At 43.5% G+C, this 17,495-nt stretch overlaps 1 protein-coding gene across 1 annotated transcript in view; it reads left to right on the forward strand.

Moving 5' to 3' along the window:
* LOC145345151 (glutamate receptor ionotropic, kainate 2) overlaps positions 1 to 17,495 on the forward strand; it is a 442,001-nt gene that overhangs the window by 368,948 nt on the left and 55,558 nt on the right. Inside the window, exon 13 of the mRNA XM_080192821.1 lies at positions 1,789 to 2,006. Within this exon, the coding sequence (XP_080048947.1) occupies positions 1,789 to 2,006 (218 nt within the window). The remainder of the gene's footprint in view (positions 1 to 1,788; positions 2,007 to 17,495) is intronic.

Genomic DNA, 17,495 nt, shown 5'->3' on the forward strand with positions numbered 1-17,495 from the left:
CGAACTTGAACCTGGAGAAAGAAGATAGGATATTCCTTCTGGGGGTGGGGTAGGAGTTGGCGCTGGGCTGTATCGAATTCGAACCCAATGTCCCTGGAATTAATGCGTGGGCTGACAGGTATGGAGGTTGGCCAGCCAGAAGACTTGCCTCTGTGCAAGTTATTCTAAAAAATGAACGAAACATACACCCAGCCCTCCGCTCCCCCATTCCTCTCAAACCTCACACACTCTTCATGCCCATTCTCCCCACATATCACATCAGGCCCATCATTTTCCTTATCTGTCCCTATGCCCCCTATACTGACCTCCTATGATTCCACATGACTAAATTCCACTCTGTGCCCCTCCAACTACATCCTTTGAATCCTCATATCCCCTCTGCCAACACTTGGCTTCATGGTGTCTTATAGCCCCTATGCCAACTTGATGCAAACTCATAACAACCCATGCTCTTCCACCATACTTCGTATTTTACCCTCTCCATGCCAACTCACTCACTGTCTACCGTAGGTATTACTCAGGTGCATAATAATAAAATTATCCATTGATGACACTGCTATTTATAAAAATGAATATATAAAAAGAAAACATGCAATACATTGAAATTCCTCCAACCAATCTCTCATGAGAATGAACTTTTCACTTAAGTACTTAATCACTCATGAAAACAACCATTTCTGTTCCATAGCTACTTGTATCTTTAATCAAACTACTGACTTAAAAGGCACCTTACTGTGATAATGTTAGGTTGTAATATCAGTTGTGCAACAAAAATCCTGTCATGATAACACTGAGGATTATGTAAACAGAGTGAAATATTAAGCATTCTTTATAAACTCCACACTTTTTTGAATTTAAATCTAGCAGAGTTAACCCCTTTGACAGCTCTGACAATTCCAATGAATTTTGACTATTATTTGATGCAGTGACATTTCCTTGACAATATTTTGGCAGCTTGGACAGTTCAATGAGTTTCAATAGTTTTTTATACACAATCCTGGCTACTTTTAATTCCTAGAGAGTGGCTAACCTCTCCCAAAGGATAGTTTACGTCTCACAAAGGGTGCCTTCTCTCTTCCAATGATATCCAAAAGGGCACCTTGACTCTCCATAATGTTATCCTGGCTATCTAAACAGATCCACAAGATTCAGATCTGCTCTTACCAGGTTTAACCTGCACACTTCAACATTACAGGTGAGCAGCTGCATCCACCCATGCATATATACGCAACTATAGGCTTCCATGAAACATGGATATGTTAGTATCCATTTCCCTCCATCCCCTTCCATGTGAAAGCAACACTTACCTGTTTCAGAGATAGAATTTCCAGGGTGGAATTTTCCTGCCCCGCCTGCCACGGGAAACATAGTGGGTGGGACATGGACCATGTAAAGGTCCATTGATCTCGAGCAGGATTTCATTGTCTTGGGGCAAGCACGGCTGGGCAATCCCACCCCCAGATTCAGCATTTTTGCGTAGGCAGAGAGCCCCCTCCAATTGCTCAAAGATCCAAGACCCTAAGCTTAAGATATGTCACTAAATAAGGATTGGAGCCTCAACTCTGATTATCACATCACAATTTTCAGTGCTTGGGAAATTGAGAACCATATAATTGAACCCCTGACTATATGATATCGAGGAGAAGCAGCACTTGTTCTGAAAGCTCAGTGATTCTTACTATGCACTTCTGTGTACTTTCATCAGGTGATTCTGACCAAGTCCGGCCAGTTATGCTGCCCAGTGCTCTTTAATGCCATCACTTTTGTTTCCTCTCCCACCACTCTTAGGTTCCGAACTAATGCCCAAGGCTCTTTCTACCAGGATTGTGGGTGGCATCTGGTGGTTCTTCACGCTGATCATCATTTCGTCGTATACTGCTAACCTGGCTGCTTTTCTGACAGTGGAGCGCATGGAATCTCCCATAGATTCTGCTGACGACTTGGCGAAACAAACCAAGATAGAATACGGGGCTGTCGGAGATGGAGCCACTGTAACTTTCTTTAAGGTAAACTCTTCTTGTTGCATTCATCATTGCTTAATTGGTCTTTATTGATTATCACAAGCAAAATGGCAAGTCAAGATAGAGTATGATGTCTCCATAATGCATCTATTAAAATCTGAATTGCATCGCCAAAGTAAAGCTGATAAACAATACTCAGTCCATGCTGGCTGATGAATCACAATCTCAATGCAATGGTGGGATTAAAGATGTGTTCAGGCACAGTTATGTAGCATGACAATTCATTTCAAGGTTGCTTCTGATTACACGATCGTTCATTCTTTGTATCCTTAAATCGAAAAGAAATTTAAATGAGGAACATTTTCCATGTTAGAATATTAATTTGGAATGATTATTTTCCGTCTATCATTTCTAAATCATCATGAAATTGAAAGTGGATGTTGTGCTGCTAATGTACAGACACATTGGCTGTGCTCACAGATGGCATGGATCATAGATAGGGCTATCCTACTGTAATGGTAATTCTGTGACCCTTCCTCCCTTCACACATGGTTTCCCATTGGGGAGAGCGAAAGCGATGGATCTACTGCATAAGGAAACCTGCTGTAAGTATGCCATCCACTTTACTGATTGCCTGCCATCGGAAAATAGAGCAGTTTTTTAATCGAATTTTAGATAGCGTGTTGGGAAATTTTGGCGTAGGGCTTTCCTTCCAGGCAATTTTGAATGTTTTGGTAGCAGACGTCCCATCGAGCTGCAATACTGTGCAGGTGGGAGGCCGGATCCATTTCATGCGATTGCCCCTCTGAGGCTGTTGAGCTGTGGGACGGAAACAAGTTGGATCAGCAATATATTGAGCTGCCTAGTTGGCCTCCAGGCCTGAAGAAAGGGATTAGCCTCGGTTGAGGGAAGATGTGTGATAGTAATTCAATTTTTTTGTACAGACCCAGAAGAAGCAATTCTTACTTCTTCTGGACCAAAAAAGAAATCAAATTTTCCTGACAGAAATGATTTCACAATTCCATTTCTGAACGTGTGATTTCCTCTTTTGGTACAGTGCCTGATGACATCCCTAAAGTGCTTCATGGCCAATGAGGTGGTTTTGAAGTCTGGTAACTGTTGTTACGTCAGTAGATTGGTTTTATATTATAAGTAAATTTGCCATAGTCCCGGATGAGCATAGGCTGTGATTTAACCTGAGGATCAGGCAAGGGGCAAGGCTGAGAAGGCGGGGCCTCGTGAATAACCTCAGTCAATAGGGGATTTAACTCATGCTTTGGCATCACACTGCATCACAAACCAGCCATCCAGCCACCTGAGCCAACTGGCCATCTCAGTATTCTGTGGTAGCCATGATATAATGTCTTCCTCAAAATTAAAGCAAACTAAAGAAACTGTGCCAGGGTCAGAGAGGTGAAGCGTATTTGATACCCAATAGAACAGCTTTGAAAAGGAACAACTTACCAAGTTGATATTTTGTTTCAGAGACAACGTTAGTTAACAATGAGAAAGTCAGTTGTGCCTGAAGTATAGTTTTGAAATACTGTTGCTCAAATTTGAATAATGAAGGCTGTAATAAATTATGACGCTCATTTTAATTAAGTTTCAGGATATGGGCATCACATGACAATGTCCATTAATATCCCCTTGAGGTGATGGTGGGCCTTTTTGAACCACTGCAGTGCAACATTTCCATACAACCAATTGACTTTTTAGACCATTTCAGGGGATGGACAACTATGTTAAAGTTGGAAAGAGGTTAGGTCCAGTAAGATTGGAAAAGGATGATAACCTTCCTTTCCTGAAGGACATTAGTGAACCAGCGAGATTACCATTGCTGACTCCCCAACTATCAACATCCTATTGACTAGAATCTCAATATAATTATTAGGGCTGGAATTTTCCCGGATATCGGCAAAGACTGATGTCGGGCAGGAAAAGAGGCATCAAAGCCGCTGACGGCAATGCTGGCTTTCTCCTCCATAGTCCAGGACTTAGAAAACAAAATAAAGGAACAGGTCCCATTGCGAATGGCTGGTTTGGTAGCCACCCCACCAGCAACTTAAAAACTCAAGGATTGGGGTCACCATTTTTCAATGTCAAACACTTCCAAATCCACAATTGCTACCATCTGGAAGAACGTGGACAGCAATTAAGGAACTCTGCCACCTTAAAAAATCCCCTCAAAACCATTCATCATCCTGACTTGGAAATATATTGCTGCTCCTTCACTGTCCCTGGATCAAAATCTGATAGCCCATTTTGAACGGTACTGCGAGTGTACCTACACCACGTGGACTACAACAGTTCAAGAACGCAGCTCACCAACACCTTCTCAATAGCAATTAGGGATGGGCAATAAATTCTGGCCTGACCAGTGATGCCCAAATCCCGTGAAAGAATTAAGAATTAAATAATAATGTTGCTACGACAACTTGACATCTTTGAGATTTCCTCCACTGATGCTGGCTTTTTATTTACTTGAGTTTTTAAACTAAATTCAAACACTTGCTGTGATTTGAGCTCTCAGAATATTAGTCATTACATGAGCATCTTGCTTATTAACAGCACAGCTCTTTGACTCAGAAGCAACATTTTCACTTCAATTAGATCTCATAATTAGAAAATAAACGTTGTGCAGCTCTATCCTGTAATGAATCAGAAGGAACAAAACCTCGATAGAGACAGTTACAATAATACAAATAACTTTCACTTATATACTTACTTGCATGACTTCAGGGCACACTGAAACCAATGAAGCATAATTGAAGAATTGGTATTGGTACAATACAATTGACAGTGGCACAGTGATTATAAAATGGTCTGCTAGCCCAGAGGCCATAACCATTAATCCTGTGAGTTCCAATCCCATTATTGCTGTTCGAAATTTGAATTTAAAAACAAAATTAAAGAACGGTAATGCAGTGGTGGCATGGGGATGCATCTGCAGGTGAGGAGGGGACCTTCCAGATTAGGTGTCCTGGAAGGGGATCCATCTTCCAGCCTCAGAATGTTCCTGGAGATCCATCCTCTTTTTTGAGGAAGTCCACCTTCTTCAAAGGTGGGTCAGTGAGGCTGGGTGCCTTATATGACTCCTTACATGGCATTTCTGTAACTTCACTTTTACAACTCCATAGCCTACCCAACTCCATTTTTCACTCTTCCCCTCCCTAAGCCACAGCCCTGAGGGATTCAATGTCTTAAAGTATTCTTGGCACTTTAGGGAAGAGATCTTGGATATATGGGGGATAACTTCTGCATCAGGCATGGCATTGCCATCTGCAGAATGGAACAACACTTGGGACAACACGGCATCATTGCTGTCAACATCACTGACAGAGTATGGGATGCAGGATTACTGAAGTGCAAGGACAACAAAGACATTTCAACAAAAGATTGATCCAAGAGACAAGACTGAATGGATGTTTGGCCCTTCTGGGACAAGAAGAGGAGAACACAGGACTCTCTGAGGAACTTATTGCTCCCCCAAAGCACACAGGGAATGACCTTCAAAGAAGGAACAATCTTCAACTTCTCAGCCTCAGAATGCTGAAGTTCTACTGCTTCTATATAAAAATATATGGTTATAGAGGGACTAAAGGCACTTTCCTACTTTGAGGTCATGCAGATCATGGCCATTTATAAACATTGCAGTTAGGAACAGTGTGGGGTATTTCAAATGCGTTCAACTTTGATGGGAAAGATAAATATACAGAGCTCAAGAATGCTGTATAAAAAAACCATTAAGCTGCCAATCAAAAGCTAGTTAAAGATGCTAGACTGTGAAATTGAATGAAAACAAATGTTTTTAAAAGATTTCAAAGGACTTTGAAGGACTGCAAAGGCTTTCAAAGGTTTTGAGTTTTCTTGGATGGCTAAGAGACTTGAAAGCAAATATAGCGGAAAAAGATTGGGGCTGAGTAAACAGCCCGAAACTAACATCTCCTGTGATTCAGAGGACTTCATAGGGCCTTTGCACATCTGGAGCTTCTTTGAGTGAGAAAGGTAAAATCCCTCCTGCAGAGGTATGCTGCTGTGATTTGGAAACCTTCTAGATGTTAAGGGGCATGGGGGTTAAGTTGACCAGGCCACTTCAAAGTTTTCACAGTACACAGAAAAGAATAAAGATTTTAATTAGCAACTTGCCTTAAATCACATACTAAAACTGATCTTCAGGTTTCCCAGGGCTAGAAGAGGCAGTCCAGCCATGGAATCTGGGGGAGAATCCTTTCCCCAGCGCAAGGCCCACCAATCCCCTGGTCCCTTGGGGAACCTTCCCTCTGCAACCTGACAGTGACACAGAGGCACCTGAGTGAAACACTTGCCTCCTTGACACCCCCCCCCCACCACCAAACCACCACCACCCCCCCCCCCCGCCCCCCCCCCCCCCGCCCCCCCCCACACCCCTGCCACCTTGTGGTCCGACACACTAGGTCAACACTTCTCAGAACACACACCAAAGCCTGCCCAATGCAGTTCCCACTTGGGGGGAATTAAGAATCTACTGATGACCATGAAGCCATTGTCAATTGTTGGAAAAACCCATCTAGTTCACTAATGTCCTTTACGGAACGAAATCTGCCGTCCTTATCTGGTTTGGCCTACATGTGACTCCAGAGCCACAGCAATGTGGTTGATTCTCAACTGCCCTCCAAGGGCAACAAGGGATGGGCAATAAATGCCAACATTGCCCATGTCCCACACGTGAATAAACAAATTTCTGACCTCATCTGCGGCTGGGATTCTCCAGTATTGCTGCTGTGAATGGAGACTTGACTGACTGCCAAGTTCTCCATTCCTTCTGGAAGTGTGGCGGACTGTGCGACATCAGAGATTTCTGGTCTAGATGCAAAAAAGATAATCGGGCTCCCGCCCGCTGTGGTTGGCAATCTGATCGGGGCCTGTGGGGCAGGTCAGGTGAATTGTGACATGTTTTCTGTCCAATGGGAATTCCGATCTTGCCCCAACATCCAACTGAGTGGCTGTCAGGATACCCACCAGTGGTGAACGGGACCGGATCTTTATCTTGACTGTCCCAGAAGAAATGTTTGAAACGTTGAGTTTCGCTCGACGCTTTCCCCACTGAGCAACTTTGGCATCAAAGCTGGATTATCTTCCGCATGTTTTTGCCCAGTTTGGCAAGCTTTCCTGAGGGTGAAACCAGTGCCCGTTTGGCAGCCTTTCATGTGGATGGGGTCATAGCCCATGTGCCTACCCAATTGATAGAGACCTGTGAACTCTTGGAGTCGTGTTGGATTAAAGGCTGATTTAGCACTCAGTGTGAAGTGTACATCATATACTAAACCACTTGCTCAATCATCAGGTTCAATAGTAGGCTAAATATGTTTCAAGAGCTCTGAGAATGGTCTGTAGGTCTACAGTGGACTCCTGAACACCCTACTTTAGAAGAACGCCACCTGCTAATGGATGCACCACTTAAAGAAAAGGATTAACTCGAAGCTTTAGGTCTTTTTCCTGAAAGCCTGATGTTGTTCAGCACCAGACACAATGGAGGTCCATAACTCCCTCTGCTAGCCTCTCTGTGACCCCTTGAGACAGTCAATCAGGCAAAAATGTTCTTCCTTGCAGCAATTTTTTATACGCTGCTATCAACATTTTCTTCACTCTGTTGCTGTTTCTTATATTGATGTCTCCACTGCTGCCACCCTGCTCTGAGATGGGTCCATCTACCTTGGACTCTAGGCATGGGACTTTGTTCATGGACAAATTGTAGATCTACTCTGCTATCTGTTTATCACTTATTTTTTAGACTATCTATAAACTGTTTACAGAATAAGCATGTAACCCCTAAGTACGATTCCAATCTTTCCTTCTCTCTTGAGTGTAACACATGACTGACTGTTGTCAATGGTTCAAGATCGACATCATATGCGAGCACATTCTATGTGTTAACCCTCCATAGGACACAGACCTAGTCTGGAGGATCATACAGCCCTAGAACCCCAACCTTCAAACAGAAGCATGAGTTTTCTGCCACTAGACAGCAAGTTGTTTACTGAAGCAATTGAGAAACTGTATAGCCTGAATTTTTCACAGTAAGAAGTCTCACAACACCAGGTTAAAGTCCAGTAGGTTTATTTGGTATCAAAAGCCACTAGCCTTTGGTGCGCTGCTCCGAAATAATATCAAATAATACCAAATACTGCTACCAAATAAACCTGTTGGATGCTAACCTGGTGTTGTGAGACTTCTTACTGTGTTTACCCCAGTCCAACGGTGGCATCTCCACATCCTGAATTTTTCACCTGTTAGGTACATACACTTGGCAGCTTGGGCTACAGTTGGTACTGGAGTGTGATTTCACACACTGGCTAGCCAATTAACAGGGTAACCAGTGTGAAACACACGCTGTGAAAGGCTGATCTCTGCCAGGGAGATGCACTTCCAATGTGTTTCCTCAGGGGGTCAGCCACTGTGGAGCTGCTTCAGGGAGCTGCTGACCTGTGAAAGTAAACATCAATGGAAAATCTATGGCACGAGTGTCAAGGCAGCATTATCATAAACAGGCCTCAATCCCCAGGCACATTTTATTCCAGCCCTGACCTTTCACCCAGCCCTGGATTTAGGTTGCAGCTTATGCCAACCTTGAAACCAAAAGAGAAAATGCTGGAAAATCTCAGCAGGTCAGGCAGCGTCTGTAAGGAGAGAAAAGAGCTGACATTTCAAGTCCAAAGCTTTGACAAAGGGTCATCTGGACTTGAAACGTTAGGGCTTTTCTCTCCTTACAATGCTGTCAGACCTGCTGAGATTTTCCAGCATTTTCTCTTTTGGTTTCAGATTCCAGCATCCGCAGTAATTTGCTTTAATGGCAAACATGAAGGCAGACAGACAATATAAAATTCCATTAATGGGTGTTTAATTAATTTAAATCAGCTTTCTGACTGTCGATGGGCGCGCTTCTGACTCTTGCACGTGCCCGCTGACCAAAGTATCTGACAAACGCACGATGATATAGTGATGTGCACCCAATGTCTTTACTCGTGGTTTCACACACTTCCGAGTTGGGCTTATGCCCGGACTTTGTACGTTCAATTCTGACCTATGTTGCTGCATGTTTATCCAAATGGATACACTTTGCCATCAAGTCAGCAAAGAAATATCAACCTGCTGAACCTTCGACTGGTGAACTGGCATAACAAGGACGCACTCAGCTCACATGTTCATGAAATTACACACTGTTTTTAATTACAACCCACAACTGGTCCAAAAAAAAACACAATCGATCAACCAATCTATTTCACTACCAGATATTTGCCCTGGTCTGTTTTAAATGGATCAATCAACATTAACTAGCTGTCACCAAAGCCTAATTTATATATTTGCATTCTGGGAAAATTTGTGCTATTCTGTTTTCCTTCAGCTTTCATTTGTGATGTTGTTTAAACTGTCGCTCAGAAATGTTAATGTTTCAGAAGCACATGTCCGTTAAGTAGCCTCTCATGCTCTTGCCTCGCCGTGCTTTAAAATGTATTTTTCATGTATGATGATCCTTTCTTAAGTCTTTCCCACAATGTTGCATTCTGGACTGAACTTTCAACTTTTCACAGTTCGGGGGCGATCTTGTCATTGCGTCCCATCAACTGATGGGCGGGGAAAGCCGGTAAGATCGCAAGAGGCAAGGATTTGGGCACGAACCTGCTTTCTAACCTCTCACAATATTACTAGCTATCAAAAATCCAATGAGATTAAAATATTTAAAAACATTTAAAATCCTCTTTTTTTATATAGAATTAATGACCCTGGGAAGGAAACGTTCAGGCTCACCTGCCTCTGTGGCCTCGCCTTGACACTCGTGCCATAGATTTTCCATTGATGTTTACTTTCACAGGTCAGCAGCTCCCTGAAGCAGCTCCACAGTGGCTGACCCCCTGAGGAAACACATTGGAAGTGCATCTGTGGTAAGAGAGAGGGAGAAACTCCTGGTCAGCCATGCTTGATGTGGAGTGGGGACCCTCAAGCTTTAGCCTCTGGTGACAACTAGTGACTTGTTCTAGGAATTGCTAGCTATGGAAACAGACAAAAGTCTGCCTCAGTGTACCTAGAGTGGAATCATACAAAGTAATATCTGACTTTAGCCAATCTAATTGGTTTTCAATTACATCACTGTCCTTTTCCATGCCTTTTCCAGCTGTCTCCTGTTTATATCCCTTGCAGGAAGTTCAAAGCTCATGCTTAAGTAAACATGGTCGCTTAAATTCACGTGTTATCTTGTGTACTGTTATTGAAGCAGCTTGTTCAATTGGCACCACAGTCACAAACATCCACTCCCTCCACCACCAACCCTCAGTAGCAGCAGTGTGTACTACCTACAAGATGCACAGCAGAAAATCACCAATCTCAGACATGAGAACTTCCATCTGGAAGGACAAGGACAACGGATAAATGGGAACATCACTGCCGGCAAGTTTCCCTCTAAGCCACTCACCATCCTGACTAGGATATATATTGTCATTCCTTTGCAGGCGCTGGGCCAAATTCCTGGAGTTCTGTCCCTAATGGCGTTTGTGGGTCAACCCATAGCATAACTTTTTTGTTTCTGTCTTCACGGAGGAGGACGTGAATAATTTGCCAGGTGTTAGAGATGGAAAGGTGGTAGGACTGGAGGGTCTTAATGACATTACTGTTACTAGAGAGGTGGTGCTCGATAGACTGGAGGGGCTGATTGTGGACAAGTCACCAGGACCGGATGGAATGCATCCGAGGGTTCTGAAAGAATTGGCGGAGGTGATAGTGGATGCCTTGGTGGTTATTTTCCAGACATCGCTGGATTCCGGGGAAGTGCCGGAAGATTGGAAAACAGCTAATGTTACGCCGTTGTTGAAGAAGGGTGCCAGGCAAAAGGCGGGGAATTATAGGCCGGTTAGTTTAACGTCTGTTGTAGGTAAAATGTTAGAATCCGTCATCAAGGAGGAAATAGCGAGGCATCTTGAGAGAAAGTGCTTGATAGAGCAGACGCAGCACGGTTTCGTTAAAGGGAAGTCGTGTCTGACAAATTTACTGGAGTTCTATGAGGATGTGTCTAGGGCGGTGGATAGAGGAGAGCCGGTGGATGTGGTCTTTCTTGATTTTCAGAAGGCGTTTGACAAGGTACCTCACAAGAGGTTATTGCAGAAGGTCAGGGGACATGGAGTTGTGGGTAGGGTGTTAGCGTGGATAGAGGATTGGTTGTCAAATAGGAGGCAGAGAGTGGGGGTCAATGGGTGCTATTCGGATTGGCAGATGGTGACTAGTGGAGTGCCCCAGGGGTCGGTGCTGGGGCCTCAGCTATTTACCATTTATATAGATGATCTGGAGGAGGGAACTGAGTGTAGGGTGTCGAAATTTGCTGATGACACCAAGATTGGTGGAACGGCAAATTGCGCGGAGGGTGTGGAGAGTCTGCAGAAGGATCTAGATAGGCTGGGCGAATGGGCCAGGAAATGGCAAATGGAATTTAATGTTGGCAAGTGCGAGGTGGTCCACTTTGGTAGGAATAATGGTAGGAAGGGTTATTACTTAGGTGGCGAAAAACTGCAGCAGGCGACAGTGCAGAAGGACCTCGAGGTCCTTGTGCATAGGTCGCAAAAACCCAGCTTGCAGGTGCAGCAGGTGGTCAGGAAGGCGAATGGGATGCTGGCCTTCATAGCGAGGGGGATTGAATATAAAGGTAGGGAGGTCTTGCTGCGGCTGTATAGGGCATTGGTGAGGCCCGCAGCTGGAGTACTGTGTGCAGTTTTGGGCGCCGTACTTACGCAAGGATATTTTGGCCTTGGAGGGAGTGCAGAGGAGGCTTACTAGGCTGATGCCGGAGTTGAGGGGGTTGAGCTATGAGGAGAGGCTGAATAAATTAGGCTTGTACTCGTTAGAGTTTAGAAGAATGAGGGGAGATCTCATTGAGACGTATAAGATGATGAATGGGATGGATAGGATAGAGGTGGAGAGACTCTTCCTGCTCAGAAAGGATAGTAGGACTAGGGGGCACAGCCTCAAGATAAAGGGGGGGCGGTTTAGAACGGAGTTGAGGAGGAACTTCTTCACTCAAAGGGTGGTGAATCTCTGGAATTCTCTGCCCGTTGAAGTGGTGGAGGCTGCCTCGCTAAATATTTTTAAGACACGGGTTGATGGGTTTTTGATAAGCGAAGGGATTAAGGGTTATGGGGAGAGGTCGGGAATGTGGAACTGAGCCACGACAGATCAGCCATGATCTTATTGAATGGCGGGGCAGGCTCGAAGGGCTAGATGGCCTACTCCTGCTCCTTTTTCTTATGTTCTTATGTTCTTATGTAGACTGCAGCGATTCAAGAAGGCAGCTAGGGTTGGGCAATGAATACTGGCCAGCCAGCGACAATGTCCCATGATTTTATTTTTAATTTCTGAAGCCTGGTAGAGGAAAATAGGTTTACCAGCTTTTAACAAGCAAAACGAGGCCTGTCTTTCCCACGTTCTGAGGCAAATATTTCTATACAGATTTTAATCTGTTTTTCAGAACTTGCTGATTCTAGCAAGATTCTGACATGGCTGAATAACACATCATACGTTCCATCATCCTCATACGACACAATTCTTCAGATGTCTTTGGTCTTCAGCTTTGATGTTCCATGTTATTGCCATGAGTCAAACTGCACAAAGGGCCACACCACAGTCAGTTTACAGTCAACAACATAAAATAAATAAAGGATTAGTTACATGGTTAAAATGATTTTGCATTTAAGAAGGCAAATAATACATTGGCTTACAATCATGACAATTCATTTCACTTTTGGGAGTGGTGAGGTGAAAACTGAAACTAGGAAATTTCATTTACACTATCAATTACTAGACTCAAAGGGATGACTGGCAAAGTTAGGCCATAATTTGTGGTGGATCTGTCGATCCATTGAAACCTCTGTTCACATTGGTGGGTCCAGAAGATCCCGCTGGCATAAATGGCTGGAAAATCCTGACCATAGTTTGGGCAAGTAGATGAAAGGATATGATAGATAAGTAATGGCAAACCATTGATGGAAAAAATTATAATTCTCAGTTAATTGACAGGCTCCGATGTAAAATGGTGCAATTATGGCGACTGAGTGAAGTATTTGTTGAAAAAAAAATTTATTTCCAAAAGGTGTAATCCTGAGGATTGAGACCATTTTAAAAAGATGGAAAAAAAATCAAGACATTGATGATGTGGGTGAAAAATTGAGTTTGAACTAGTGAGAAATATTTTAAAAAGTGTATGGAAGCTTTTGCATTATGCAAAAGGATGAGATCAGTAAAAGTAAATGTAGGCTCCTTTGAGGCAGAGGCAGGGAAGATTATAATGAGGGATAAAGAAAAGGAAGACACGCTTAAATAAATATTTTGTATCTGTCTTCATTGTAGCCATCACCAAGGATATATTGAAAATTATGAGGAACCAAAGGTCTAATGAAAGTAACGAATTTAAAATAACTAATATTTGTAAAGAGAAAGTACTGTAGAAATTAATGAGACTAAAAGGCAACAAATCCCCTGGATCTGAGAGCCCATGTCTATGGGATTTAAATGAGGTGGCTGCAGAATTATTGGATGCATTGGTTGTTACATTTTCTTAATTTACTAGGGTGTAAGCTCTATAAAATTGCACAGGGCATTGAATCAGGCGAAAAAAGCTGTATGAAACTCATAGGCTTCACAACCACCTCTTTCAGTCTGACTTAAGGGCATGCAGTGCAATTTCAGAGTGCTGGCAAGGGTCGCACAGCCGCTTGTGGGGGGCTGGAGGGGGGCATCTAAACAGGCCAGCAAAGCCAGGATTCTGACGGCACCCCGATCTCAAAATTAAATTTAAGCGGGGAAAGGTGCCAGGCGAGGAAAGTCAAGTCTTACAGTTGAGATTTGCATTCTTGAGTTTGCATGCGATAAAGCAGCCTTTATGGGAATCTTCCACACAGCGAATGTGACTGCCAAATCGCACCCTTAGACTCTAGAGGAGTCACCATGGATTAAAAGCTAGTAAATGCAACCCTGCTGTTCAAGTAAGAAGCAAAATAAGAATGAGAGAACTATAAACCAGTAATCAAGAGAATGCTTGAATCAGTAAGTATTATGAAGTCAGGTACTTAGAAGCCTACAGTGCAGAAGGAGGTCATCTGGCCCAACAAACCTGCACTGACAACAATTCCACCCAGGCCCTCTCCCCGTAACCCCACATATTTACCCTGCTAAGTCCCCTGACAATAAGGGGCAATTTAACATGGCCAATCAACCTGACCAGCACACCTTTGGACAGTGGGAGGAAACCAGAACATCTGGAGGAAACCAGCTCAGACACGAGAAGAATGTGCAAACTCCACATAGTCCCAAGGCTGGAATTGTACCCGGGTACCTGGTGCTGTAAGACAGGAAAATCACAATACGATTTAGACAGAAATGGAAATCATGGTTGACCGAACCATTGGTTTTTTTTGAGCATGTAACCAGCAGGGTAGATATGGGGGAACCAGTAAATGTAATATATTGGATTTTCAGAAAGCATTCAGTAAAGTACTGCACAAAGTTATGCCACAAGATTAGGGCTCTTGGAATTGGGTGTGACATATTAGCATGAACCTGGGATTGGTTAATGCACAGAAAACAAAGATTAGGAATAAAGGGGAAATTGTCAGGTTGGTGGGGTGTAATGAATGGAATATCACAATGATCAGTGTTTGAGCCAAGCAGTTTACAATCTACTTGGATGAGGGTTTTGATCTCATCTTATTGGTGATGCAAAGCTGACTGGGAAAGTAAACTGTGAAGAGGTTACAAAGAAGTTGAAAAGAAATCCCCAGTTCCAGTGATTGGGCAATAAGTTGACAAAAGGGCTGTAATGTGGCAGAATGTGAAATTTTCCATTCTTCTTACCTGTCATTTTTTAAAAGTTGAGAAACAGATCAATGTTGGTACAGAAAGTGATTTGAGGTCTACGTACCCTCGTCACTGAAAATTATCAAGCAGATACAACAAGCAATTAGTAAAGCATTGGGGGGCAATCTTATCTTCTCACCCCGTTGGTCGATGGGAGGGCAAGATAGTGTTTGCGCTCAATTGATCACCTCTCACGATCTTACCAGGCCCAGATATTTGGCTGATCTCAATATTTAAATCAATGTAAATGTAGATTTAAATATAATTAGTGAGCCCAGAACACTATCGTCTGGGGAGTTGGGGGGGTGGGGTTGCGATCAATTAGGCTGGAGGAGGCAATCAACCAAGCCGGCAATATCCAGGAGGGTGAGAGTCAATTGCAGTGGGGAGAAGCGCAGGACAGGGAGATCAGTGCATGCGCAGTTGTGCCCTCTAGTGTAAGCAACTGGTGTTCAAGCGAGTTCAGTCCAGTCCTCCCCCAGTGGTGGGAAACAGATTGTGCTTTATTTTTTGCATAAAAATTGAATTTTTTTAAACTCAACCAAAAAACAAATCTGAAGCTCTCCTGTTTTCACACTCATTTGGCACTTTTTAATAACATCGCCTCTAAAGGTATGTTAGCTTTTATTGCAAAGGGGTTGGAAAATAAGAAGTCTTCCTGAAATCATATAAGGCATTAATGAAACCACACTTGGCCAGTGTTTATAATTTTGTTCCTTTAAGTGACAATATTCATGTCTAACAATGGAAGTTCATTTATGCGATGAGAAGAGTGTCCTTTGAAGAGAAATTATTTAGAATAGAACAAAATTCTTTAGAGTTTAGAAGAATGAGACTTGACTGACGTGTATACCATGCTCAGAGGATTTGTCAGGACAGAAACTAGGGCTGGAATTTTACTGCCCCATCCACCACGGGAGTCGGAGCGGGCAAAGGGAGAACCATGGAAAGGTCAGTTGATCTTGGGGTGGGATTTTACGGTTTCATAGAAGCATAGAAGATAGGGGCAGGAGGAAGCCATTTGACCCTTCGAGCCTGCTCCATCATTCATTACGACCATGCCTGATTATCCAACTCAATAGCCTAATCCTGCTTTCTCCCCATAACATTTGATTCCATCTGCCCCAAGTGTTATATCCAGCTGCCTCTTGAATACGTTCAAGAGGGGCGAGCGAGGCCAGAAAATTCCATCCTAATATACAGCCTCCCCAAGCTGGAGAGTCTGCAACTATGGATCATGAACTCAAGTTTTTGCTGAGCCAAAGGGCTCCCTGCCTTCATCAGAATGGCACCAGCATCTTGGTTCCAGAATTCCTACCCACGAGCCCAGCACCCACTGACAGCAGTGGAGATGGGGACAGGGTTGTGGTTTGCACACCTGTGGTTCATGGAGGCAGCTACACCTGTAAAATTCAAGCTAACGTTTTGTCTCAAAACATTACTTGTGTGCTGCAGACTGGTGCGTGAAAGGTCTAAAGTTACCTGAGTTATTTGCAGAGGTAGAATACCCTTTTGCAGAGGTCAAATCCCCAAATGTCCCCTTGGCAACACTAAAGTGCCCTTTGCAAGATGCCAGGTGCACTTTGGGAGAAGTCATAGATTGCCTAAACGTGACTGTGTACAAAAAAGAGAATAAGCTCGGTGGAACTGTCAAGACATTTAAATCTCCAAGCTCTTTACATTAAAAAATAGCCTGCAGTTGAAAAAAAATGCTTTCAATTTCACTGTGTTGACATAAGCTTGCAGGATGAATGTTAGAATCCCTACAGTGCAGAAGGAGGCCATTAGGCCCCTCAAACCTACACTGACAACAATTCCAAACTATCCCTGGAGCCCCACGTATTTACTCAGCTAATCCGCTGAAACTAAGGGACAATTTTGCATAGCCACTCCGCCTAACCCACATGTTGGACTGTGGGAGGAAACTAGAGCACCCGGAAGAAACCCATGCAGATACAGGGAGAATGTGCAAACTCCATACAGTCACCTGAGGCTGGAATTGAACCCAAGTCCCTTGTGTTGTGAGACAGCAGTGCTAACCACTATGCCAACGTGTCGCCCTAAATGGCAGATAGAATTCGCAGGATCGTTTGTTCCTTTTATTCCTAAGAATGAAGGGTCTACTCCTTGAATGTCAGAAAAATGGGTATAATAATATTGTGGTCATGGTATTGGGAGAGCACTCCAAAGCTTAAAGTTCAAACCTCACCTTGGTAAGTTGTTCAATTGAATTCAGTGAACCTGCTGATTTGTGACCCATCTCCAGTAAAATAAATGACCAAAAAATAAAAATCTGCTGGACTATTGTGAGATGCCAGTGGGAAGATACTCCACTGATCCCTCTGGTCTGGCCTAGACTTGTCATTGACCCCACATTCTAGCAAGTTTATTCGATCATTTTGCAGACTTTGCCTGTCTTTTGCTGGGTTGACATGTAATATCCACATGGCTTGCAAATTGTACCACTCTGCATTGCTCTAAAACCACTGATTCTGCGACTTTGCACCATTTATGTCGTGGCAATATTGAAGCAGCCAGATTTTTGGACCGCACCACCTAAATTGAGGAGTAATAAAATTGCCCATCTATCCCCTCTGCATGGGGAAAATTTTATCCTGTTTCTCTACCCCTCCAATATTAAATCTGGCGTAGGCATGTTCACCA

This window comes from Carcharhinus amblyrhynchos, chromosome 7, assembly GCF_965287045.1.
Source record: "Carcharhinus amblyrhynchos chromosome 7, sCarAmb.v2.hapA, whole genome shotgun sequence".
In the NCBI taxonomy this organism is placed as follows: domain Eukaryota; kingdom Metazoa; phylum Chordata; class Chondrichthyes; order Carcharhiniformes; family Carcharhinidae; genus Carcharhinus; species Carcharhinus amblyrhynchos.